Here is a 26,775-nt window from a genome sequence, read left to right as displayed (position 1 = left end):
AGTCCAGAAAGCAGGACCCAGCTGCCAGCCCAGGCTGCAGGGAAGGAATTGCTGGCTGGGAGGGTGGGCAGGCCCTGGCACAGGTTGGGCAGAGAAGCTGTGGCTGCCCCTGAATCCCTGGAAGTGTCCAAGGCCAGGTTGGAGCACCCTGGGCTGGTGGAAGGTGTTGGGGTTGGAACTGGATGAGGTTTAAGGTCCCTCCCAACCCAACCCATTCCAGGATTCCCTGAACTCTGCCATGGCCATGGTTAACTCCCCAAACAAAAGAAAATGCTTAATTCTATGCCATGCTGATGACAGAAGGCTCTGATTTGGGAGGTTTGCCTCGAACACCTCTCCAAACCCAGATTTTGGGCAAGATGAGAATCCTGGGGTTCCTGTTCCCAGGAAAATGCAGAGCTGGCAGAATGCCTTGGTCGCTGTCCTGCCCTCCCCTTGTTTTGGGCACATCCCCTGGGAATGATGCACCAGCAACAGAAAACTGCAAAGAAGCTGGATAAAATTGTTAATTTTTAATTGTTGACCTTGTTAAAAGGTTGCCTCTAATGGACTTTTCCACTGTCCATCAGGAGGAACAGGGAAGCTGCCGAGTGCTGCCAGGAGGAGCAGGTGCTCAGACAACATTTGGTCCTGTCAGACTGATTTCCTCTCCCCTCACACTCCAGCAGGCCTGGATAGGATGGGAAAAATAAGGAAAACCACTTTAGAGCAATACAGGCTGAAGTTTCCCCTTCTAAAAAGGTCCTACCAGCCAGAACTTGGGGGGGATATTTCAAAGTCAAACCAAACACTAAAGAAACGTTGGAAAAGGGATTGAAGCTGAAAAGGGCCACGGCAGGATGGGCAGCCAGGAAGGGTGGCCTTGTTTAAATGGTTTATTGAGTAAGACAATTTCAATTTCCCCATTATTTCATCCCGGGACAGTTTAATTAAAAAGCTTGTGGAGGGACTCCAGGGAACATCCCTCTGGAGATGGTGCTTTCACACCTCTGGGAGAGGATCCTCCCAGGGGAGGGACACAATGATGGTCCTGCCCCATCCCTGGAAGTGTCCAAGGCCAGGCTGGAGCAGCCTGGGCTGGTGGAAGGTGTCCCTGCCCAGGGCAGGGGTGGCACTGGATGAGCTTTAAGGTCTCTCCCAACCCAAACCAGCCTGGGATTCTACAAGAACTTCAGAAATTAAATAAGGGACATAAGATTTAGTGAAAGAAGAAGAAGAGGAAAGGAAATAAAGAAGAAAGCAGAGCACTCAGCAAGACCATTCCCAAAGAATCCCTTTTCCCTCCTGAAGCAGAGGCCACGTTGGGTCCAGGGCGAGCTGCACATCCACATTTACATCCAAATATCCCCCTCCGGGGTTTTGTTCTGACTCTTCCACCCCACTTGACATTCACTCCGAGGCTGCCTGTGGTTCTCCCTCCCCAGCCCCCCCTGCTGCCCTGCAGGGAAGGAGCCCCTGGCCCGGAGCAGCGGGAATGGCCATTATCCATGGCCATTATCCATGGCCATTATCCATGGCCATTATCCATGGCCATTATCCGGCTCCTCTCCCCCCTGCCCGCCTTGGTGGGAATTAAATCAGCTCTGTTGCCCTTTAAGCTTTATCCCCACGCTTTTATCTTTTATCTTTAGCTTCATTAGTGTCCTTAGGGCACATCTCAGGCTCAAAGCCGCCCAAAATAACAATCCCACCTCACCCAGCTCCTGCTTTATCCTGGTTTTCCCACATATTCCTTCCCCCCCCCCCTTCTCATTTCATTCCCTGCATCCAAGACTGCAAGGTGCAGCTGGAGGGCTGGATGTTGGGAAGTAGATGTCATCACTCTCTTTGCTTTTTAACATTTCTCCTGAGAGGTTTGTGTTTTGTTTTTTTTTTTGATCTTTTCCCATTTTAATCCTCTCTTACGACTCCGGGATTTGGTTTTTCCGCCCAACAGTCCAGAGCACATTTTTATTTCTAGCACTTGCTGGTAATGAAATCGGGATTATTTGCCTTAAATCCATGAATTCATCAGCTATGCAGCAGCAGGATCAAGCCATAAGTATTACTGATCTATGTCCCTTGCGTGATTTTTATGGAGCACAACAAGCATATGAGAACAATAAAAAGTGGGAGACACAATTCCCGAGCCCCCAATCCCCTGTTGACCAGAGAAATCATTCATCAGGCCCAGGAGCTGCAGCAGATTTTCAGCCTGGATTCTCCTCCAGAGCAAACCAGGTGAGAAAACCCAATATTCATCATTAAAAAACATGTAAATGCACAAATTATCTGTGTTGGGTGAGAATTCCCCTGAGCTACGAGGCACCCAAGGTGAACAGCAGTTTATTTCCTGAATATATTTATGATATTATCCCATGTTTTGCTTGGCTCCACCTGCCTCCCACCCTTCCCCTTGGCTCTGGATTTGGGATGTGCTGCTCCTAATTTCCCTCTGCAAGAGCTGCCTGCCCTGGTGCACGGTGTTTGAATCACACTGACGCCACCACAGAACCTGCACATGGAAATATCTATATTTTCTAAAATCTAAATCATGCATTGGTGTATTGGTGTACTGGAAAAGAAAAAGCATCCTCAATATTTGGGTCTAGAGCTCATTTTAAATTCTCTGGCAGGACTGAAGGGATGCAAAAAACGAAGCCAATTGTGGACAGGAGAAATTCAAACCCAAAGATGCTCCAGCTCTCCCCTTCCAGAGCTGCTCAAAATTAGGGATTTGAGCAGTTTCCACATAGCCTGAGTTTTTCAGGCTCCCAAATTCCCTCAGATGGACCTCAGGAAACGGACACTTCCATGAACAAGATGCTCCAAGGACATTCCAAAGGTGACACCTTATTTCCAGAGGGATTCCTGCTGTTTCCTCTGAGATCCATCACACAGAGCATTCCCTAGAAATTACTAATCCTCAGCTTTTTTTTTTTTTTTTTTTTCAGGAAAAAAAGGTTGGACTTGCTCTTATTACTCTTCCCTTTCCAAAGGGTGGTGTTCTGAATTCATGGAACCAGGATACCTCAGCCAGCCCTGGCATTCCTGGGAAGGCAAAACAAACAACCCCACCCACCCTCCCACAGCATCAGATCGGAGGGTTTATAAATCCAAATCCATTCCATTCTTAAATAACTTATGAGCTCTAATGGAAAAAGAAGAAGAAGAAAAAAAGAGCTAAATCCTCGTGGAGAACTCGAGGCACAGCTGTTGGGAAATAATCAGCAGCCCAAACCGGCTGCAGGGAGGAATTGGATTCCCCGTTTTCATCGTTTGGGACGTCCTGGAGATTGTTTGAAGCCGATGTGTTACAAAGCACCTTTACCCAGAAAATGAGGTGCTGGTTGCCAAGGTAACTCTGCCCCTGGAGCCGCTGGATCTTGGCTCAGGGAGCCAAACGGGACGAGACTGCCCCGTGCCTGGGAAGCGGGACAGGATTCCCAAGGGCACCGGGAAAGGAAGGAAAACACCATGGAAATGGTGCTCCTTGGAAAAGCGCGTTAACTGAGCCCGGGACAGACAAACCGCGGGCTGGGAGCGCCTCTGCACACTCAGAGCAGATTCCCTGTGCAAGTTCTCTCCCTGCTGGGCACTCCAAGGATTGCCCTGGAATTCTCCGGCACTCCAACAAATGTCCACCTGTTCACTCAGCCAGGAAACACCGGAGAGCCATTTCGTGTTTAGTTTATCCACAGGAAATACAAGAGCCTTTCTAAGAGGAAAATAACATTTCTAAGAGGAAAATAAAGGACCAAGGTGTGTTTAAATATATTATAATTAGTAGTTATCATTCCACGGACAGGCAATTGAAGTGTTCCTTAAATGCTTCCCCCCAAAAAAAATCCTGTATTTCAGAATTCTCTGTTTCAGAACTTGCATTTCAGAATTTGCATTTCAGGATTCTGGATTTCACAGTTTGTGTTTCAGGATTCTCTGGGTTTCCAATAAATATCCACCTGTTCCTACTAACTGTGAATATTCCATGGACAGGGAATTGAAGTGTTCCTTAAATGCTCCCCCCCAAAAAAATCCTGTATTTCAGAATTCTCTGTTTCAGAACTTGCATTTCACAATTTGCATTTCAGGATTCGTTTCGCACGTGTTTCAGGATTCGTGTTTCAGGATTCTCTGGGTTTCCAATAAATATCCACCTGTTCCTACTAACTGGTGTCCAGGAAATATCTGAGAGTCATTTTACACGATTTTTATTAAATAAAGATATTAAACATATGTTTTGAAATACTTTATTTAAATATACTATAACCAGTAGTTGTTATTCCATGGACAGGGAATTGAAGTGTTCCTTAAATGCTCCCCCCCCAAAAAATCCTGTATTTCAGAATTCTTTATTTCAAAACTTGTATTTCACAATTTGCGTTTCAGGATTCTCCGTGATTCAGAATCTCCTCTGTGAGGAAAACAAAAGACCTTTGTGTGTTTAAATATATTGTAATTAGTGGTTATCATTCAGAGGCTGTTATTTGGACTCTGTCAGAGGTGGGAGGATTATGGTTTATGGTTTTTATTTTATGAAATTCAGGATATATGAATTTTGGGGTCATGTTTTAAGTCCGATTTCAAGACTTTAATTGAATTCTGTAAAATTCAGACTTCACTTAAAGTGAATTCTGTAAAACAGGGATCGAGGAGCTGTTTCTTATCTACTCTCCTCATCCCTGAATATCCTCTCTCCTCATCCCTGCATTCCCACAGCTGGACCTTGGTGAGGAACCTCCGTCTCAGCTAAATTCGGTGTGGCAATGATCTGCTAAACCCCAAATTATACAGAATTTGGATTTTTCCCACCCCTTCCAGCCGCTCTCCCACTTTAGTCAAGTGCATCTTGATTTCTTGATAACGAATTCTTGATATTCAAGTATATCAAGTATATAAAATATATCAAGCTATCCAATCTCTCTTTCCCACTGACTCGATTTACAGGCAGTGATTTCAGGTCGTATCCAATTTTACTCTGATATAATAAATTCCTTGCTATAATAAATTCCTTCCTTCTGAGCAAAACCTCGTCAGAAGGTGTGTGTGTGTGTCCATACAAATAGCTGATTACACACCCCGTGCAAAGAAAACAGCAGGAAAAAAACCGAGAGTTTACATTTGGGACACTTTCAGCTGGAGTTAACATTTGAGTTTTAACATCGTGCCAGTTTTCGGTTCTCCTTTTCTGGCCTTATTATGCACCTGGAGGGACAGGACGCAGGGAATGGATTCCCACGGGGTTAGGTGGGATATTGGGAAGGAATTGCTGGCTGGGAGGGTGGGCAGGCCCTGGCCCAGGTTGGGCAGAGAAGCTGTGGCTGCCCCTGGATCCCTGGCAGTGTTCCCGTCCCCGGAGCGCTTCGGAGGAGGCTCTGAGGGACACGCTGGGATTGCCGGGGATGTGTGGGGAAGGGGGTTGGATTCGCTGGTGCCTGTGTGTCCCTTTTCCCCCAGGATAGCCCCTTTATTCCCTTTATCCTCAGGATAACACCCTTTATCCCCGGGATAGCCCCTTTATCCCCGGGATAGCCCCTTTATCCCCGGGATAGCCCCTTTCCCTCAGGACACTCCCGTTCCCCCGCCATGGTGGACGCTCCCCCTCAGCGGCCGCGACCACCGCGCGAGCCGGAGGGGAGAGGTGGACTGAACCGGACTCGGCACGTACCAACTGCGCCTCACGGGGGGCGGCGCGTACCACACAGCACAGCCGAGAGGGGGACCCACCGCCACCTCCCGCTCCGCTGAACGGAAGCAGACAGGGAGGATGAGCGGGAACCCCCCCTCTCTCCGCGGCCGGTGGTGCCGCCCGCCTGCCCGCGCACCGCCCCCCGGCCCCACGTGAGCGGTTTCCCGGCGTGCCCCGCGCTCTCCGCCGCAGCCGCCGCTGCGCTGCGCGCCCCGCGGGCCCGGCTGAGCCGCCTCGGGGCAGCCCCTCCGGCCGCGCCGCCCGCCCGCCGCCGCCGCAGCCATGTCCGGCGGGGACTCCACGGCGGCCGCCGCCGCCGCGTCCCCGCAGGCGCTGCCGTTCTCGCTGCCCAAGCCGCCGCCCCTCATGCAGCTGACGCCGGGCGACGCCGTGCGGCCCGTGGGCTCGGGCGCCGACCAATCGCCGAAGAGCGCGCGGCTGGGCGCGCGGCCCGATTGGCCGGCGGGCAAGCCCGTCAGCCTCCTGGCGCCCCTGCTGCCCCCCCGCGGAGACCCCGAGCCGCTGCTGCCCTTCGGGGCCGCCGCCCGCGCCCCGCTCCGCGGCAGGATCCTCGGCCGCTGCGGGGGCTCCCTGCTCAGCCCCGCCATGCGGCCCGCCGCCGTCGACAGGGGGTCCCTCATGGTGAGGCACGGCACTCGGGGGAGCGGGGGACAGGGGACACGCACCTGGGGGGGTCCCTCTGCTTCCGACCCTGCGGGGGCACGGGCACGGGATGGGCCGGGTTGGAATCCCAGAATTCCGGGATGGATCAGGTTTGGATCACAGAAGGGGTCAGGTTGAAATCCTAGGGTGATGCTAGGATCCCAGGATAGGTCAGGTTGGAATCATAGAATGTGTCAGGTTGGAGTCCCAGGATGGGTCAGGTTGGAATCCCAGGACGGGTCAGGTTGGAATCCCAGGACGGGTCAGGTTGGAATCTTGGGATGGATCAGGTTGGAATCTCGGGATGGATCAAATTAGAATCCCAGAATCCGAGAATGGCTCAGGTTGGAATACCAGGACGGATCAGATGGGAATCCCAGAATCCTGGGGCAGGTCAGGTTGGAATCCCAGGAGGGGTCGGGTTGGAATCCCAGGAGGGGTCGGGTTGGAATCCCAGGAGGGGTCAGGTTGGAATCCCAGGACGGGTCGGGTTGGAATCCCAGGATGGGTCAGGTTGGAATCCCAGGATGGGTCAGGTTGGAATCCCAGGACGGGTCAGGTTGGAATCCCAGGATGGATCAGTTTGGAATCCCAGAATCCCAGGACGGGTCAGGTTGGAATCCCAGGATGGGTCAGGTTGGAATCCCAGGATGGGTCAGGTTGGAATCCCAGGACGGATCCGATTGGAATCCCAGGACGGGTCAGGTTGGAATCCCAGGACGGGTCAGGTTGGGATCTCGGGACGGGTCAGGTTGGGATCTCGGGACGGGTCAGGTTGGGATCTCGGGACGGGTCAGGTTGGGATCTCGGGACGGGTCAGGTTGGAATCCCAGGATGGATCAGGTTGGGATCTCGGGATGGATCAGGTTGGGATCTTGGGATGGATCAGTTTAGAATCCCACAATCCCAGGATAGGCCAGGTTGGAAGGGATCACACTGGGTCCCAGTTCCCCCCTCCCTGCTCCAGCTGGGCCATCCCAGAGCTGGATGGGACCATCCCATGGCACAGGGCTGTGTCCAGGCAGCTCTGGGATATCCCCAGTGAGGGACTCCACCCCTCTCTGGGCAGCCTGTTCAGTCACTGCCCAGGAAGTTCTTCCTCCTGTGCAGGTGGAGCTTCCTGGCCATCAGTTCCTGCCCGTTCCTCCTGAGCCATTGCTGGGCCCCCCAGCAGAGCCTGGGCCATCCCCTGCCCCTCCTGCAGCCCCTGACACACTGGGGGGGTCCCCTCTCAGTCTGGAGGCTGAACAGCCCCAGCTCCCTCAGCCTTTGCTGCTCCCAGAGATGCTCCAGCCCTTCAGCAACTCCACAGCCTCCCCTGGAGCTGCTCCCCTCCTTTAGGCATCATCCTGAGGAGCCAGAGCTGGACACAGCACTGCAGATGTGCCTCCCAGGGTGAGCAGAGGGGCAGCATCACCCCCCTGACCTGCTGGAATGTTCCCTCTGATGCACCCCAGGATCCCCTTGGTCTCCAGGGCTGTAGCTGTTATCCAGCTCACTGCTGGCCAGGGACAGTTTATTGTCCACCAGGGCCTCAGGGGACGTGGGGACACAGAGCCAGGTGTGGCCAGGGAAGGGAACACAGGTTGGGCAGAGAAGCTGTGGCTGCCCCTGGATCCCTGGGAGTGTCCAAGGCCAGGTTGGACGGGGCTTGGAGCAACCTGGGCTGGTGGAAGGTGTCCCTGCCCAGGGCTCAAAGATGATCTTTCATGTCCCTTCCAACCCAAACGACTCTGGGATTCCATGGACAAAAAGGAGTGTTGTTTTCTTTCCTGCCCAGTCTGTTCCTCAAGGAAGATGCTGCCCAGGATGATCTCGAGGTGCTCTCAGAGCTGGTCCTTCTGCTGGAATAGGAAGCTCTGAATGGGTTTTGGTAATTTAAAGAAAATAGGGAAGTGTGACTATTCCAAGTACTAGGACAGCACCAGGATTTGGGTTTTTAGGAAAAGAGCCTGGGATGGTTGTCAGGGTAGAAGCAATTCCTTGGACTTGGGCATCAAGAGCAGAGGACACTTCACCTGCTGGACTCCTGTGCCTCAGGGTGACCTGTGTTAATCCTGCATGGAAAAACACATGGAAGTAGCTGTATCCCTAAATTCCATGGTTTTTTCTGTGTGAAACCATATGAGAGATGATGGGGGGGATTCCTTTTCCATTGGGATGTTGGCCTTGAACTTTGGACTGTTTGATTGATGCTCAGGAGCTCTGGAGGACGGGGAATGGTGACCCACCTTGGGGGCTGGTTCTCATTGTCAGTGTAAATAATGTCCCACATTTCTGTGTTCCTCCTGTTGGTTTCATGCTGCTTTTCCCTGCTTCTTGCTCTCTTCCAGATGGGACACCCGGGGATGCCCCACTACCCCCCCATGGGGATGCACCCCATGGGGCAGAGACCCCCCAACATGCCTCCTGTTCCCCACGGGATGATGCCCCAGATGATGCCCCCCATGGGGGGACCCCCAATGGGGCAGGTAAGGCACTGCCACAAGGGGCTCCTTCCTTCCTTCCTTCCCAGAATGATTCCAGGGGATCCCACAAGTCTCCCCAGCAGCTGGGAAATGGAAGGGTCAGGAATTCGGGGCATTTGATCCCGTCCCTGCAGAAACTCTTGTCGTGGGTAGCAGGTGGGATGCACCTCTGTGTAATTTACTGTAAATAGATAAGAACCCATAATTTGGGTTTTGTTTAAGTTGGGGTTTTTTGTAGTTTTCTGCAGCTTTTGAAGAAGTGAAATTAAAATCAAATTGGCTCACATACTAGAAACAGAGTTGTGGTACTTCTCACAGGTAGAACTTCATGGTTCTTCCATTCTGTAATTCTTACAGATGAAAATTATACCAAGGCAAGAAATAATCATATGTTGGATTTTGGCCAAATTCTGGATTGAATCCTAATCCTTAATATAACAAGTATTATAATGATAATAAATTTAATATTCTGGTGATACTCCTTGGGATGGTGGATACAGAAGTGAAGACTAAATGTCACTGAGCAGAGCAGAGAGAGGTTGGCAGGAAAATCCTGCAGGAATCTTTCCCAACCTTTATTTTTCCTGCTTTCCCTTGGGGTTTCAGTAATGGCTCATTATTTGATATTGTTGTGATGTAATTTAAATGGTCTCTATTGATATATCAGACTTTGGGATCTGTGGACATTCCTAATATGAATATTCCTGTTTTATTTTGGAGTCTGTGACATGTTATTTATTCCCAATATGAATATTCCTGTTTTGTTTTGGGATCTGTGGACTTTTCTAATAAGAATATTCCTAATTTATTTTGAAGTCTGAGGACATTCCTAATAAGAATATTCCCATTTTATTTTGGAGTCTGTGGGCATGTTATTCCCAATATAAACATTCCTATTTTGTGGGAATGTGGTGAAAGGAATCAGAATCCTCCAAACCTATTTTTGTTACCTGAAAGGCTTGTTTGGTTGTTGGTTTTTTGGGGTTTTAAATAAAACTAACAGACTCTTTGTACTTTCTGCTGAGATATCACCCAGTGTATCCCAAATTCTGTAATTGCAGATGCCTGGGATGATGCAGTCGGTGATGCCTGGAATGATGATGTCCCACATGTCCCAGGCTGCCATGCAGCCCACGGTTCCTGTGAGTTGAACTTCCCTTCCCTCGTTCTTTAAACCTTTTCCACTTCTCAAAAGGCCTCTGCTGCTGCTCAGGCTTTGTTTTCTTGGAGTGGACATAAAGAATTTGAAATGAAAGATCTGTAAATAAAATCTTCCTAGATGTTGTTTAAAAACAATTTAAGTGTTGAGTAGATTTTAGTCTGTTGTAAGTGGATTTTTTTGGAAAAAGTTCCTGAAATTCAGCATACTGAGCCACAAAGTTTGCTGGAATTCCTGGAGTTCAAAGGAATAAAGAAGATATTTGGGTGGAAATGGTGAAGTCCAAGTGAGGTGTCTGAAGTGAAAAGTAAATTTCTTTCCTCTAAACATAATTTTAGATCAAATTAACTGCAGGAAATCCATTTAAAACCCAGTTGCAACCACCCACTTAAATTTAGAAAGGAATTATTTTACATTTTCTTCCCATGCAGATTTTATATCCCTGTCAAAGTCTGGAATTTCCTGGAGCACAAACCTTTGCTCCCCCTGTTGTGGGTTATTTTAACACTTAAATTGGTTAATAATCCACTTGGGTTTTTTTCTCAGTAAGAGTTTGTTGAAGGAGAGATTTAATTAATCTGCTGAATATTTTTGTGTGACCAGAGGTAACTGTGTCATCCAGAGGATTTAGGGAATTAAAAGCCAGAGGATTAAAAGTTGGAAGTTCACAAAGTTTCTGCAAAACAAATAAAGTCGGGAATGGGATGTAACGTCCCCAGGATCAGCACTAAAATTACCCTAATTTTCAATTTTAATGGGGCATTTTACATATTTTGCAAAGAGGGCAGATCATTTGAATTTATAATACTGGACTAGGAATAAATGTTGATGGAATTAAGCCTGGATATGTGGGATTTAGGAGGAAAAGGGCATGAGTTTACCACTTCCTAATTGAAATAATTATGGAGGAGTAAAAAAATCAATGGCCACCTTTGCAGCCCCTGGGGAACTTTCAGTGCAACTCCTAAAAATGACCATTTTTGCTGTTAATTCCATTCAAATGGAAGTTGGGAAGGGAATGTTGGAAGGATCCCTGGTGGAGACACAGATTGCACTGGGGTTACCTGGCACTTCTGTGCTCCTGGACATGTTTGACACTCAGAAAGCACTTTGAAGGTGTTGAGAATTCCCCTGGTTTAGTCCTCTTAGATAAAATCCAACACAATGCATCCAATGGGATTTATTTTCAATTTTTAACCAATTTTTCGTTGTTTCTTGAAGAGTATTGAAATGAAATAAGCCTGGAGTGACAATAAACCCTGGCTAAAGCCAAATCCACAAGCTCTGCTTTAGCTTGCAGGGAAAGAAATGGGGAAAACTCCTGGAATTCTTTTTCCTCAGTTTGAAAGAATTCCAAGAAGAGCATCTGGAAGAGCTCCAGGCTCATGAAGGCACCACTAATACACCCCAAGGCTTCTGGCACAGAACGACCCCAGGGAGCTCCTCACCACGTCCCTAATTGCTTACTTAAGGAGCAGGGATAATTAAGAGGGTGGCAGGAAGGGAGGAATCCCTGTTTAAGGAGTTGAAGGAGCATTTGGTGGCAGGAAGCACTAGTTTGGGTGGATATATACTGCATTTCTTGGTGATTTAATCCCACTGCACTCAGTAATGAAGTGTCTGTTGGTTGTTTCTGCAGCCAGGGGTGAACAGTATGGATGCACAAGTAGGTGAGTGTCAAAAACTCTTTATGACTTCAAGTATTTGACCAAAATTAGTTGAAATATTTAAAAATAATCCTGCTTTGTAAATTTAATTTAGCATTTCAGTGACTGAGCTCTTCATTGCTCCCCAGGACATTATTTTCTCTCACACATGAATTAATATACAGAAATGTGAAGCAACCAAACCCTTTCTAATTTTTTATGCTTATTTTTCAGGTGTAACCCCTCCTGGAACTCAGGTATGGGAGAAGCCCAATCCCAGAAGGCTGGAATGGTTTAGAGGTTTCAAAGAACACCTTGGGTCCTCTTTTTCCTCTCAGACAGGGATTTTTTTTTTTTTTTTGCTTATTTGACTGTCAGTGTGTAATTAATGCAGATGGTTCAGTTAAGGAGGGGGTTCTGTTACATCTTTGATTTCTGAGCATTGAAGTCTGTTTGTTTAGGTCTCCTAGGAACAAACCCCTTCCCTTCCTGCCTTTTCTCCCTCCTCTCCTCCTTCCAGGTTTATCACTGTTGCCTGAAATCTGAGGCCCTTGTCCCAGCTTAATCATTAAATATAGATGATAACAAGTGTGATTTGGGCTGCTGAACGCTTGATAAATTCAGTGTATTTAACACATTCAGGTGAAAACCTGCAAATATCCAGGATTTTCAGGGCTCCTTTGTTTCATTCCCAGACAACCCATCCCGTGGTGTCCACGGTCCAGCAAACGGCCACCACCACCAGCTCTGCCAGCGAGGATCACTCCAAGCAGGTTTGGCTGCTTCCCACTTGTGTTCCCCCTTTCTCCTGCCTTCTGACACCACCCTGCTCACCAGTCCTTGTTCATTATTCCTGGCATCTCCTCGTTTTCCCAGAAATCCACGTGGACGGAGCACAAATCTCCCGATGGAAGGACTTATTACTACAACACTGAGACGAAGCAGTCGACGTGGGAGAAGCCAGACGATCTCAAAACACCTGCTGAGGTGACTTCAGATCAGATTATGGGATTAAAATGACTGTCCTCCATGGTGGGGTGGGAACACAAGGATGGATTTCTGAGCATCCCTCCTGCAGGGGAATGGCTCTGCCAAGGGATTCACTTCCCAGCAGGAGCAAACCCTTGGAAGAAGAGATGTTGCCAAAATGTTTGTGTCCTGCTCCTTATGCTGATGTTACAAAGTAGAAAAAACTCTTCACTTTTCCTCATTTTTAGATAATCTTACTAAAAATGTTATTCTTCGTTATTTAGATAAGTAATGTAGAATCCCAGAATCCCAGGATGGTTTGGGGGGGAAGGGACCTTAAACTCATCCCATTCCACCCCCTGCCATGGGCAGGGACACCTTGCACTGTCCCAGGCTGCTCCAGCCTGGCCTTGGACACTCCCAGGGATCCAGGGGCAGCCACAGCTGCTCTGCCCAACCTGTGCCAGGGCCTCCCCACCCTCCTAGCCAGGAATTCCTTCCCAATATCCCATCTCTCCCCTGCCCTCTGGCAGTTTAAAACCATCACCCCTTGTGCTGTCACTCTGCCCATATAAAAAGTCCCTCTCCCTCCTTTTGATAAGCTGTTTATTTGATTTCTGGTCTTGCTTTCTCTCCATTAGCAACTGCTGTCCAAGTGTCCCTGGAAAGAGTATAAATCAGACTCTGGGAAGCCTTACTATTACAATTCCCAAACCAAGGAATCCCGCTGGGCCAAACCCAAAGAGCTGGAGGATCTTGAAGGTAAAGTTACCAAAACAAAAAGGTGTCCAAGCACAGCAGTCAGACCTCAGTTAGTGACCTAATTACTGAAATAAGCTGTTTGGAGTAGAGTTAATGCATCTGAGATATCTGTAGAGCAGTTATGTATAAAAATATATAAGTGTGTATATATATATATATATTTACATATATATTTAGGTATTTATATATATGTATATATACAAAGCAAGGCTCTGTTCAGGTATCATTTTGGCTTCAATTTTGAGCAGTAATTATTTTGAGAAACTCAAGTGGCAAAAATATTGGCAATTTTTTATATATATAGGTAATATATAGATATATTAATATATAGGTAATATATTACCTTTCTCTCTCTCTATATATGTGTGTATGTATATATATATATAAAGGCAGTGACTTCTTTTATACAAATGTCATATGATGCTCCCATTTTTCACTGTTACCATAGTTTTATTTGGGATTGTAAGGGATAAAATAGCTACAAAATCAGTTGGGAAAGAAATAAGTGTTTAAAAAAGAATAAACAGCCAGTGATTTAGTTAGTTCCTTCTGGGTTTTTTGTCCTGTTTGATAATCCTGATTTTCTGTTCTTTGAACTACTCTTTTAAAGTTGAAATAGTGATTTTAAACCAGGAAGTTTTTATTCATGTGCCCTCATTTTTCTTGAATGGGTTTGGTCGAGTCTGAATGGATTTCACTCTTTAAAGGGCACAAATAATCAAATTGCTGATAGTAACAAAAATAATTTAAAGCTGTGCTTTATTAAACCAGTAATTGTCTTGCAGGACCTTTTTATCATGTGCATATAAATTATTTCCAAGCTATATTTTAATTGCTTTTCCCCTTTCTCCTCCAGCAATGATTAAAGCTGAAGAAAACAGGTATGTTTTTAATATTCTCCTAGAGAGGTTTTTTGCCTGTTGCTTCAAGATGGACTCTGGTCTTGAAATCTTCAAACATTCTCCTTGCAGCTTTTCATTCCAATACATATAAATAATATATACATTTTATACATAAATAATGCATGTTTAACCTCAAATAATGCATTCTGGGTGTCCATAACTGAGATTGAACCCTTTTCTGAGAGCCTTTAACCGTTTTCTGAGGACCTTAAAAACTCTTTCTTGAGGGCTTTTAACCCATTCCTGAGAGGCTTTAAAACCTTTTTCTGAGGGCCTTGAACCCTTTTCTGAGAGCCTTGAGCCCTTTTTTCAGAGCCTTTAAAACCCTTTTCTGAGAACCTTTAACCCTTTTCTGAGAGTCTTTAACCCTTTTCTGAGAGTCTTGAACCCTTTTCTGAGGGCCTTTAACCCTTTTCTGAGAGCCTTTAACCCTTTTCTGAGGGCCCTGAACCCTTTTCTGAGGGCCCTGAGCCCTTTTCTGAGGGCCCTGAACCCTTTTCTGAGGGCCCTGAACCCTTTTCTGAGGGCCCTGAACCCTTTTCTGAGGGCCCTGAACCCTTCTGTGAGAGCCTCTAACCCTTTTCCGAGAGTCTTTATCTAACCCTAACCCTCAGACTTCACACTTGCTTCACTTCCTTAGCTTAATTTCCCCCCTGCCTGGGGGGGTCATGGGTGACAGTGATGTTCTTGTCCCCCCAGCACCAAGCCCGAGGACTCCGGTGCAGCCACGGCAGCTCCGGCCACAGCCACGGACACCGCGAGCGGAGCCAGCGCCACCCCTGCGGCCGAAACCGCCCCCACGGCCACGGCCACTCCTGCTGGAGCTGCTCCAGAGGGGGAAGCTGCTCCAGCTGCTACCGGGGGGGATGCTGAGAGCGCTGGCACAGCCCAGGCCGAGGAGCAGGGGCAGGGAGGCGCTGCCCCCGGAGCGCAGGAGGGCACGGGGGACGCGGCCACCGGCACCGAGGACACGGCCAAGCAGGAGGCAGCGGGAGAGTGAGTGGGGATGTGGCAAGGGGGGGACGGTGGGAGCTCCAGGGAAGTTGGTTCAGCTTGGATAGTAGGGAGAAATCCTTCCCTGGGAGGGTGGGCAGGCCCTGGCACAGGTTGGGCAGAGAAGCTGGGGCTGCCCCTGGATCCCTGCAAGTGTCCAAGGCCAGGTTGGACGGGGCTTGGAGCAACCTGGGATAGTGGAAGGTGTTGGAACAAGATGACCTTTAAGTTCCCTTCCAGCCCAAACCATTGCATGATAAATTATGAAGCCACATGGCTTTGCTGCAGTTCTGTTTCTCCTGGGGTCTGGTTTACCCTCAGCTGAGGGTCACCAGGCTCCTTAACGTGAACGTGAGTCACTGGCACCACAGAATAATAATGAGTAAGAAAGAGGGGAAGAGTTATTTATTAAATGTATTTTTAGAAAATAAACTCCCCTTACCAACCCTCTCCCAAAGCTCTTAAACCCTACAGAGCACCACTGACATGAACATTCCATAAACTTTTCAACAACTGTAAAATTTCCCATGAAATACTTACCCTTTATGATCCTTTTCCATAGATCCGTGCACTTGGTTATCAGTAGGAGAAAATAAAACACTAAATAGATCTTTACCTGTTCCAGCAGAAGTGGGACCCTTTCTTAATTAATAATAAGAATTGATTATATGGGGAACTACAGCTTATGGTTTTCATCATTCAAACAAAAAAAGAAATGCTGAGGGGGATTGCAGACTGCAGGAGATAATTAAGGACAGGAGGCACATTCTTAGGCATATATAATATATGAATATTCCTGCTGAATTCCAGCGTTATATTTTTATAAATCATGTCTAGATACTTTGAGCAGGCCAGCCAGTTGCATCAGGGAAATATTGATCTGGAATAATTTGCTTTTTTTGATGAGCTCTGTGTGGTGCCTGTGGAGAAAAGCCACGTCCAGACTGGATTTATCGTGTGTAGCACCAGTGTTTGACTGTGAGCTGCTGTTTAAAAAACTCATTCTACCTAGTTAAAGTCATTTAGGACTCCTTAGTAGTTCTAACTTAATAAAAAAGACTTAAATAATAAAAGGACTTTTTGTTTCTAGTGCTGCTGCAAAGAAGGAGGACGACGATGCCCAACCAGTGAAAAAAACCTACACCTGGAACACAAAGGAAGAGGCAAAACAAGCATTTAAAGAACTGTTAAAAGAAAAGGTATTTGGGGCAATTCTTAGTGTTTTCTTGGGCTACAAACCCTACCTTTGCCAGGTTTTATCTTTTTTTTTTTTTTTACCCAAGGTCTGTTTTTTAAGGAATTTCATAGTGGATGTTGATTCCCAAGCTAATTAGTCCGTGATTTCTTGTCTTCCCAGCGAGTCCCTTCCAACGCTTCTTGGGAGCAAGCGATGAAAATGATCATCAATGATCCCAGATACAGGTACTGCAGAGCTCTTTCCTCCCTCAGTCCTCCACAGACACCACTTCAGGCAGTTGTGCAATCAAAAGTTAAGAAAATTGGTGCCTTTGTCAGGGAACTTTGTTCCTTCCCTGCATAAAGAAATGCAAGTCCTGGGCTGAACTTTTCCTTTGGGAAAGATGTGGTAGTTGGTATTTTCTGCTCTTTATATCCATTTTTTTGGAATAAAAGTACACATTGGTAGTGATGGAGCTGAAGACTCTCTAGGTTACTTTGGAAATGAGTGGCTGCTACAAACACTGGCAGATAAGTGGATGATAACTGTTTAGAATATTATTTTAAGGTGAAATCTGGAAATGCAGCACAATAGTAACTCGTGTTTTATTGTTAACTGCTTTTATTAATTAGAAAGTGCTGCTTTTTAAATGATCTTCCAGTAATCCTGAGGGAATGATGGTGGTGACTGGACACTTAGATTACATTTAATTTTGTCTCACAATCTGGACTGTTCAGATCTGCTGCCTTTTGGTTCTTTGGGTTTGTTTTTCTTTATATAAATGACATGATTATTCTCTTCCTCTCTGCCCTGAAGTGCTCTGGCAAAACTAAGTGAGAAGAAGCAAGCTTTTAATGCCTACAAAGTTCAGACAGAAAAGGAGGAGAAAGAAGAGGCGAGATCCAAGTACAAAGAAGCCAAAGAATCCTTCCAGCGCTTCCTGGAGAACCACGAGAAGATGACATCCACCACCAGATACAAGTAAGGGCTGCTGGCACAGGATAAGAGTCCTGCTGGCAGGAGAGGATGGGCAGTGGCATCAGCTTTAATTTTAAACTCCTCCCCTCGGTTTATAAAAGATAAAAAGGTGTCACAGAAATAAAATCCCAGGGGGGAAAATCAGGGACACATCCTACAAAAGTGTTCGTGCTCCTAACAGAGTTTATTGACCTTGTGGGGTGATGGGATGGAGTAATAAATGTTGGGGTGCTTTGCCTTGGCACAGAAAAGCTGAGCAGATGTTTGGGGAGATGGAAGTGTGGAACGCCATCTCCGAGCGGGATCGGCTGGAAATCTATGAGGATGTCTTGTTTTTCCTGTCCAAGAAGGAGAAGGTAACTTCCCTCTTCATTTATCTCCTTATCCCTCCATTAATTTAAACCTCTGAAGTTCACCAGATGAACCCCTGGTTTGAGGGTTGTGGCAGACAAGGAGCAGTTTCTCTGAAAGGTCTTTGTTTTTATGGAGAGCAATTCCTGCTGGCTTTGCCAGATGTTTTAATTTTTGGGATGATTTGAATAAATTAAAAGGTTCTTTATATTTCTGAGCTGCTCTGAATCACTGAAACAATAATAACATGTAAAAATTGTGTAGGGCCAAGTTGCAGTGTGTCCAGGGCAGGGTTGGATGAGGCCAGTGGGAGGTGTCCCTGCCCATGGGACTGGATGGGCTTTAAGGTCTCTCCCAACCCAAACCACTCCGGGATTCTCTGAAAATGAAAGTTGAAATCTGAGTTTCCTTGGAGCAAACTTGGTGCCGTGTCTTCCTGTCCACACAGCCTCGGCTTCACCACCCAAATCCCCGTGTTTTCTCCTCAGGAACAAGCCAAGCAGTTACGGAAGAGGAACTGGGAAGCCCTGAAGAACATCCTGGATAACATGGCCAATGTCACCTACTGCACCACGTGGTCGGAGGCCCAGCAGTACCTGATGGACAACCCCACGTTTGCAGAGGATGAGGAGCTGCAGAGTGAGTCCACAGGCTGGGGGATCCCCCTGGGAGAGGGAATGGGAAGAACTCACCTGATTGTTCCCCTTATTCCCTTCTCTTTGCCAGACATGGACAAGGAGGATGCCCTGATCTGTTTTGAGGAACATATCCGGGCCTTGGAAAAAGAGGAGGAAGAGGAAAAGCAGAAAAGTTTGCTGAGAGAAAGGAGGAGGCAGAGGAAAAACAGGGAATCCTTCCAGGTGAGTGGGATTTATTTAAGATTCTGTCCTAAATATGTCATATGTGGGGTTTTTTTATTTCTAAGGGCGTTTTTGTGCCTCAGGTGTGAGGTTTGGTAGCATTTTCTCTGCTCTGGAGTGCACCTGCTTGCCAGGAAGCTCCAAGAGTTGGGGAAAATAAGAGGAAATAGATGTGGATGGAGAGGGAGGTGCAACTGGAATGGTGTAAAATAGTGGAGGAGGGTGGGAAGAAACAATAAAAACCAGGAATTTTCAGCTGTATTTGAGCAAAAACGGAATTCCAGTTATCAGGGTGAGCCATCCCAGCTGATAAACAAGGAAATGTGTGAGGAATGATGGGAAATTCCCCATTCTGGTTGTGTTTGGCAGCTGTTCCTGGACGAGCTGCACGAGCACGGGCAGTTACATTCCATGTCCTCCTGGATGGAGCTGTACCCAGCCATCAGCTCTGACATCAGATTCACCAGCATGCTGGGCCAGCCTGGTAAGAGGGGGGTTTGGGGCTTTTGAAATAGCTAAAAAACAGCTTAATTATTTTTTTTTAAATCATAAAATCTAAAAAAAACAAACCTTGGAAAAAAATCGAGGAGAAAAAAAAAACTAAAAACCCTCACCTAAAAAGATTTTAAATTGAAAGCAAAATGAAAGAAAAAAACAAACCTAGATGTCTTCAAAATATACTTAAAACATTTTAGAAAATCTGAAAAAAACTGAAGAAAAACTGAAATCTAATAAAGCTTCAAAAGAGCCTAGAAATGGGTAAAAAATAAATACGTAAATGGCTAAAAAGATTTTCCAAGAAATTGAAAAAATCCAAAGAAAATCAAAAAAATCTAAGAAAATCTAAACATTTCTTTAGAAACCTAATATCTAAAAAATATAAAGAATCCAAAATAAGTCAAAACCGTCTGAGAACTCCCTGAGAAGTGCAGCTGGTGGCTCAGAGCTGCCCTGTGACCTCTCCAACCCTCCCCTCAGGATCCACAGCCCTGGACCTGTTCAAGTTCTACGTGGAGGACCTCAAAGCTCGTTACCACGATGAGAAGAAGATCATCAAAGACATCCTAAAGGTGAGGAAATCCCAGCATTTGGTTCCTTGGGATGCCAAATCCACCCTTGAAGGGAACCTTTTGGTGCTGGGAGCTGGGATTTCACAGCAGCACTGAGGGAATTCCTGACTCCCTTTTCTTCCAGGATAAAGGGTTTGTGGTGGAGGTGAACACTTCCTTTGAGGATTTCGTCACAGTCATCAGCTCCACCAAAAGAGCCACCACTTTGGATGCAGGAAATATCAAACTGGCTTTCAACAGTGTAAGTGTTCATGGATACCAGAAATATAATGTAGATTGATATGTATTAATAATTATATATTTTAATATGCATTACTAATAAACATTTGAAGACTTAGGGTATGAAATCTCTTGCTAAACAAGAATTAACATTTATTTTAGGGTAAGAAATCTCGTGTCCAAACAAGAACTAACATTTATTTTCACTGTATTGCTCTGCCTGCTTCTATGAGAATATGGGGAGATGCTTATACTGAATTAAGGCAGAGGTTGATCTTAATTCCAACCATCACCATTCCAGCTTGGGGAGTTCTGGGGTAGGAACTGAGTCAGGCTCTGTCCTTTACACGTAACTGATCTCATGATCTGTGTGTGTGTTCCTGGAGTTCTGCCTTGCAGGATTAATTAACTCTGGTTTTAGATTCTTGGGAACGGCCGTTCCGTGCTTTGGAATTACATCATTGATTAGTTATTATTATAATTCACAATAACAAACAACTCCAAAGGTGAACTGGCTTTCCAAAAGTCCCATTAGAGTGGGTTATTCCCCTTGCACTCTGATGTCTCTGAGCATTCCTTGCTGCAGCTGCTGGAGAAGGCCGAGGCGCGGGAGCGGGAGCGGGAGAAGGAGGAGGCTCGGAAGATGAAGCGGAAGGAGTCGGCCTTCAAGAGCATGTTGAAACAGGCCACCCCCCCCATCGAGCTGGACGCTGTCTGGGAGGACGTGAGTGTGGGCCCTCCCTCGGAAACAATTCCCACAGGGATTCAACAGCCCCCTAACCCTCACCCTGCACCCCACGTGGAGCTGGATGTGGGGTGAGAGGATGTGAGTGTGGGCCCTTCCTCAGGAAACAATTCCCAAAGGGATTCAACAGCCTGCTGCCTCCTAACCCTAATCCTTACCCTAAACCCTACCCCTGATGTTCCCTTCTTCAGGAAGGAATTCCCAGATGGTTCCCCATCCTGCTGCCTGCCAGTGCTGACCCCTAAACCCAACCCTAACTTAACCCCTCGGCCTAAACCCTGAACCCCAAACCCTTTACTGGTGTTATTGTTTTTGCTTCTCAATGGCTCTGTTTGCTACTGGAATTCCTTTGCTGTTCTTCTGGCAGATCAGGGACAGGTTTGTGAAGGAACCAGCATTTGAAGACATCACCCTGGAGTCTGAAAGGAAAAGGATATTCAAAGACTTCTTACATGTGCTAGAGGTAATTACTGATTTATTTTTTTCCCTCATTAGAGAATATACAAAAAAAAAATTCCTATTTCTCCTAAGTTCGGTGGGAAGGGGAAGGATTGAACAGGATTTTGCTGATTTCTGTTACATTGGGAGTTACCTAAAAGAATGGATATAAAACCTCATCTTCCAAGTGAGCAACTGGAGAAACTTCTTGCACTTACTTGAGAAATAATTGTTCTCTTAATCTGCTGCTGCAAGAATTTTTGGAGTTGACACAAACATTTCCTGGTTTGTTTTAGGAAATTTCTGGGTTGGATTTCATAGGAAACAAGATGAAATTGGAACTAAACTTGTCCAGGATTTTATTCCCTACAAATGAGGGACTCCCAGAACACACTGAGCTCTTCAGTCACGATTTTTTTTTTTAACTGTGGCCAATTTTCTTGCTGATGAGCAAAAGAAATGACACAGTTTAGTTCCATCCTTAATTTTAGGCCGGGCTGGAGCTGCAGTTGAGCTGCTGTTCAATAAAGTGACAATATGAGATTTCATTTTTCAGCACTTGCTTTTTGGGGTTTTTATTTCATTTGCTGCAGTTTCTAAGAAATTGGGCTTAAAATGGTTTAATTTGACCATTGGAAATTTGGCAAAGCAAGGTGTGGGTTTTAGGCCAGCTTTAAACTGGATCCAGGTACCAAACCTTGTGCATCCACGTGTATTTCCTTGCTCTTGAGGGCTTTTGTTGCAGCTCCAATTTGGCAATAGTGCCCATTTTTGGGGGTTTGGCAGTAAATGTGTGACTGGGGGGGTTTAACCTGTCCCAGCTTTGTGGAGGGTCAGGAACATGGTTCCAGTTTCTTGGGGTGTCCTGAGGTGGCTGATGGGGTGGGGGTGTCTGAAGGGGCTCCTGGGGACTGCTCTCCAGGAGCTGCAGTGACAGGACACAGCAACTGAGAGAGGGGAACTTTAAATTGGATGTTGGGAAGGAATTGCTGGCTGGGAGGGTGGGCAGGCCCTGGCACAGGTTGGGCAGAGAAGCTGTGGCTGCCCCTGGATCCCTGGGAGTGTCCAAGGCCAGGCTGGAGCACCCTGGGCTGGTGGGAGGTGTTGGGGCTGGAAGTGGATGAGCTTCAAGGTCCTCTCCAGCCCAGCCCATGTGGAATGCCCTGATGAGCCCCTCTCCTGTCCCACAGCACGAGTGCCAACACCACCACTCGAAGACCAAGAAACACTCGAAGAAGTCCAAAAAGCATCACCGGAAACGCTCCCGTTCCCGCTCCGTGAGTGTTCCATGGGACCCCGCCCCCCTTGCCACAGCTCCCCGTGGCTCCTGGCCCTGGTGCCACTTGTAATCATTGCCCTGGGTTTGCATCCCAAGGGCTCCGAGTCCGAGGACGACGACAGCCACTCCAAGAAGAAGCGGCAGCGCTCGGAGTCCCGCTCGGTGTCCGAGCGCTCGTCCAGCGCGGAATCCGGTACGGGGTGGGAGTGGATGGGTTTGGAATCCTCATTCCCACTTGGGTTGCTGGGTCTTCATCACCTCACTGATGTGTTTTTGCTTGCCCTGCCTGCAGAGAGGAGTTACAAGAAGTCCAAGAAGCACAAGAAGAAGAGCAAGAAGAGGAGACACAAGTCTGTAAGTGCCGTTCAGTTCAGATCCTGTGGCCAGCCTGGCGCTGCTTTCACTCATCCTGGTGGGATTTTTCCAGGGAAAAAAACTTGCCTGGAGTGGGATCAGGATGGAGGAGATTGTTGCCAACATAATACCTCTGTTATATAAATCCTGATATTAAACCACTGCTAAATTTGGGGGGTTTAAGTGCAGCCATGTGAGATGTGAAGGACTCCACTAATAACCTGGGATTTGCTGTTTATCCTGGCAAATCCTGGTGCTCTCTGTTACTGTGGGAAGAATCCCAGCCATTCCTTGTGCCTTCCTGAGTGTCAGGGATGTGTCAGAAGCTCTGAATCAAGAGCTTTTAACCTGTATCACCTGAGGCCAAAGAGTGGGCTTTGTAATAGTTAAAGCCAGAGAAACGTTTTCCAGAGCTCACCACTTCCAGAGATTTCATGGAATGACTGCCAGCTGTGCACAGAGATGGGCTGGGGGACATCCAGCATGTCCCACTTTGCACTGGGAATGATGGAAGTTGTGCCTTGAACAAACCCCCTCCTCCTCTTTCCAAGTCACTCCAGTGATGGTTTTGGGTTATTTATTTCTGTGTTTAATTGGGAACTGCTTTGAGCAGTTTCCAGGGGCTGGATTAAAACAGATCCCGTGCAGAGAGGAAATTCAGGTTGGATATTGGGAGGGAGGGTGGGCAGGCCCTGGCCCAGGTTGGGCAGAGAAGCTGTGGCTGCCCCTGGATCCCTGGGAGTGTCCAAGGCCAGGTTGGAGCAGCCTGGAACAGTGGAAGGTGTCCCTGCCCAGGGCAGGGGTGGAAGGAGATGATCCTTAATGTCCCTTCCAACCAAACCATTCTGGGATCCCATAAAATAAGGTCAGACTTTCCTGCCTGTGCTTGTTCTATAAATGAATATTGAACATCTTCAACACTGATACTCAGCATGCCCCCCTTTGCTTCCCAGGATTCCCCGGAGTCGGATCTGGAGCGGGAGAAGGACAAGAAGGAGAGGGACAGTGAGAAGGAGCGGGGCAGGCAGAGATCCGAGTCCAAACACAAATCCCCCACCAAGAAACGGCCTGGCAAAGATTCTGTAAGCTCTGCTCCCAGTGCCTCGGGCTGGGATGGGGGCAGCTCAGGAATGGGCTCCAGGGGCACAGCTGGACTGGTGGGCACAGCTGGGACTCGGGGATCTCGGAGGTGTTTCCCACTCCCAAATAATTGGGGTTTGGGGGATCCTGAGCGTGACACGGAGCAGCCACCTGTGCCATGCCCTGCCCAGCTCTGTCTGTGTCCTTTCTGAGGGTCCCACTGGGCACAGATGGCACCTCCAGAGGGTCCAGCCCCCTGGAATGCCCATCCTGACCACGCTCCCGGTTGTCTCCGCAGGGGAACTGGGACACGTCGGGCAGCGAGCTGAGCGAGGGGGAGCTGGAGAAGCAGAGGAGGACTCTGTTGGAACAACTGGATGAAGATCAATGACAAATTATTTATACCAAAAATGTTTACATGGCATCCCAGCCCAGCAGAGCGTGGAGGGGCCTCGGCCCCCCTTCCACAGCTGGAATTACAGCGGCTTTTAGTTTGTCCCACGTCACCCCAGTCAGTCCCTATTGGCAGCAAATGGAGAAAATGAGTGGAATTCCCAGGGCAGAGCTGGAGCTCTGGGGTGGGATGGGCGTGTCCCCAAGCCCAGGGGAGCCTCAGCACCTTCCTGGCCAGGGAACAGCACTGGGCTGCTGGGCAGAGCCATTTCAGCTTTGGAAAAGGGTCTTAATTCACCTTCTTATGGTTTAATTCACTGGAGGGATCTGGTTGGGTGCCTTTTTCTGGGAAGGCAACGGGAGCAACGAATCCATGTCCTGATCTGTCCTGCAAACCCCAGATTTTGGGATTGTTCTCAGTCACAATGTGCAGTTTGTCCAAGACTTGACTGATTCTTGTCCGAGCACCGACTCGGAGCGACTTTCCCAGTCACTAACCCTGGGAATGTGAACGGGAATGTGGCTGCAGCGCCAGCAGAGGGGGTGTGTGTGACACAACCGCCTCATTCCCAAATCCCGCCCCGGCCCAGCCGTGGGCGTGCCCTCAGCGCTTATCTCCACCTCTATCTCCTCCTGTACCTCCACCTTCGGAAAATTTAGGAATAAAACTCAAATTTGACCCCGATTTCCATGTGTTGCCTTAAGAACCTGCTGCAGAATGTCCCTGCCCGGCCCAGAGCAGGGAGGAGGAGGCAATTCCAGCCCTCTCTTCCAACCCCTGCGTGTCCAGGAAGGTGCCCCCGCCCTGCTCGGGGAGAAAATTGGGAACCCGCTCTCCTTGGAATATTTTTGTACATTTTTATTGATGATTAAACCTTGTCTCGTACCCTGCCTGGTGGGTGTCTGTGCTGGCCGTGCAGTCCTGGCTCTGAGTGTTGCATTCACATCCTCATCCCTCCCCAATCCCAGCAGGGGAACAGGAGCAGCTCAGCTCCTTCCCAGCCTGGATCTCCCTCCTTTTCACAATTTACTGCTGGATTCATCCAGGGAATTCTCCTGCTGGGGTGGTCTCGTGGCTCAGACTCCTTGAGAGCATCCCGAGGGTGGAATCGACATTTCAGGTGGAAAATGCAGGAGCCTGGAACCATTTCTCCTGGGATGGTTTGGGGTTTTGTGTGGGGTCAGCTGGGATTTTTCCTGACATGATTCAGGACTCTTCCTGGGATGATTCAGGTTTTTTCCTGGGATGATTTGGGATTTTTCCTGGGGTGATTTGGGATTTTTCCTGGGGTGATTTGGGATTTTTCCTGGGGTGATTTGGGATGTTCAGAGCCCATCCCAATCCTGGTGTTTCCCTTGGAGTGAGCTCATCACTCCCTCTCTGCCTTTGCTTGGGAGAAACATCCTGAGTGTGAGGAAGCAGAGCTTGGAATTCCTGGAATCCAGGGGGTGTTTGCTGTGGAAATCCAGGCTGGCAGCCCTGGCAGGGCGATATTCCAGGTTTTTCCCTGCAGTGAGGGATTCTCCCAAGGCAGGAGGGCTGGTGGTAGCTGCTCCAGGAGGGACAATCAGCCAGGCCTGGGCGTGCTTTGCTCCCCTTCAATTCACTGCCATTTGGGATTTATTTCCTGCTTTTTTTCTGGGATGATTTAGCATTTTTTTCCTCGAATTATTTGACATTATTCCTGGAATTATTTGGGTATTTTTCCTGGGATGATTTGGGATTTTCCCTGGGATGTTTTAGGATTTTTCCTGGGATCATCTGGGATTTTTTTTCCCGGGATGGTTTGCAACTTTTCTTGGAATGATTCGGGATTTTCCTTGGGATGATATTGTTTTTTCCTGGGATGTTTTAGGATTTTTCCTGGGATCATCTGGAATTTTTCCCAGGATAATTTGGGATGTTTCCTTTAATTATTTGGGGTTTTTTCTGTGATCATCCTGGGATGATTTTGGATTTTTCCTGAGATGATTCCCTTCCATTCCCTTCCTCATTCCCTTCCACCCATGGAATTTTAGGGCAGTGATTTCCCAGGAAATCAAACCCTTGGAAGCTTTGCCTTTATTTTCCCGTTCCAAATAAACGGGAATAAATAATCAACTAAAGAATAAAAATAATCAATAAAGAATAAAAACAATCAATAAAAATAATCACTAAAGAATCAAAATCAGCCCCTCCAATGGGAAGGATCCTCAGGCTGGGCTTGTTTTCCATGGCTTTCCCAAAGGAATTCCTGCCCCTCTGCATTCCCAGCTGGCCGTGGCAGGGCTGGAGTTCCCAGGGGAAGGGGAAGGAATTTGCTCCCAGGGATCATTTGGGGGGGTTCCCGAGGGTGTCCCCGAGGCCCCCCCGGGGCCTCCAGAGCCCCCCGTTTATCCAGGGACCATTTGGGATTTTACCTGGGGTGATTTGGGTTTTTTCTTGGATGATTTGGCATTTTTTTCCTGCAATTATTTGGCATTTTTTCCTGGGATAATTTGGGTTTTTTTTCCTGGGATGATCTGGGATTTTTTTCCTGGAGTGATTTGGAATTTTTCCTGGGATGATTTGGCATTTTTTTCCTGGAATGATTTGGCATTTTTTCCTTGAATTATTTGGAT

General features: G+C 47.5%; 1 protein-coding gene across 2 annotated transcripts; it reads left to right on the top strand.

The window, feature by feature from the left end:
- Positions 1 to 6,022: 6,022 nt before the first annotated feature.
- PRPF40A (pre-mRNA processing factor 40 homolog A) lies at positions 6,023 to 25,065 on the top strand. 2 transcript variants are annotated; one of them, XM_050339651.1, is made up of 26 exons: positions 6,034 to 6,310; positions 8,665 to 8,802; positions 9,861 to 9,941; positions 11,598 to 11,628; positions 11,839 to 11,861; positions 12,300 to 12,377; positions 12,481 to 12,591; positions 13,215 to 13,335; positions 14,192 to 14,216; positions 14,937 to 15,233; positions 16,321 to 16,429; positions 16,588 to 16,652; positions 17,224 to 17,388; positions 17,633 to 17,741; positions 18,225 to 18,375; positions 18,463 to 18,596; positions 18,966 to 19,080; positions 19,575 to 19,666; positions 19,791 to 19,907; positions 20,472 to 20,609; positions 20,998 to 21,093; positions 22,259 to 22,345; positions 22,444 to 22,540; positions 22,640 to 22,701; positions 23,655 to 23,783; positions 24,080 to 25,065. In XM_050339651.1, the coding sequence occupies exons 1-26, from the start codon at positions 6,035 to 6,037 to the stop codon at positions 24,170 to 24,172; spliced, it is 2,940 nt and encodes a 979-aa protein (XP_050195608.1). In that variant the 5' UTR covers position 6,034; the 3' UTR covers positions 24,173 to 25,065. The 2 variants fall into 2 exon arrangements, with proteins under 2 accessions (XP_050195607.1, XP_050195608.1); XM_050339650.1 differs by having other exon boundaries at positions 6,023 to 6,310; positions 22,444 to 22,701.
- The last annotated feature ends 1,710 nt before the right edge of the window (positions 25,066 to 26,775 follow it).

Source organism: Myiozetetes cayanensis, unplaced genomic scaffold (assembly GCF_022539395.1).
Source record: "Myiozetetes cayanensis isolate MyiCay16 unplaced genomic scaffold, myiCay2020 scf9, whole genome shotgun sequence".
Lineage (NCBI taxonomy): Eukaryota > Metazoa > Chordata > Aves > Passeriformes > Tyrannidae > Myiozetetes > Myiozetetes cayanensis.
The sequence above is the reverse complement of the archived record's forward strand: the minus strand, read 5'-3'. Positions and strand labels throughout refer to the sequence as shown.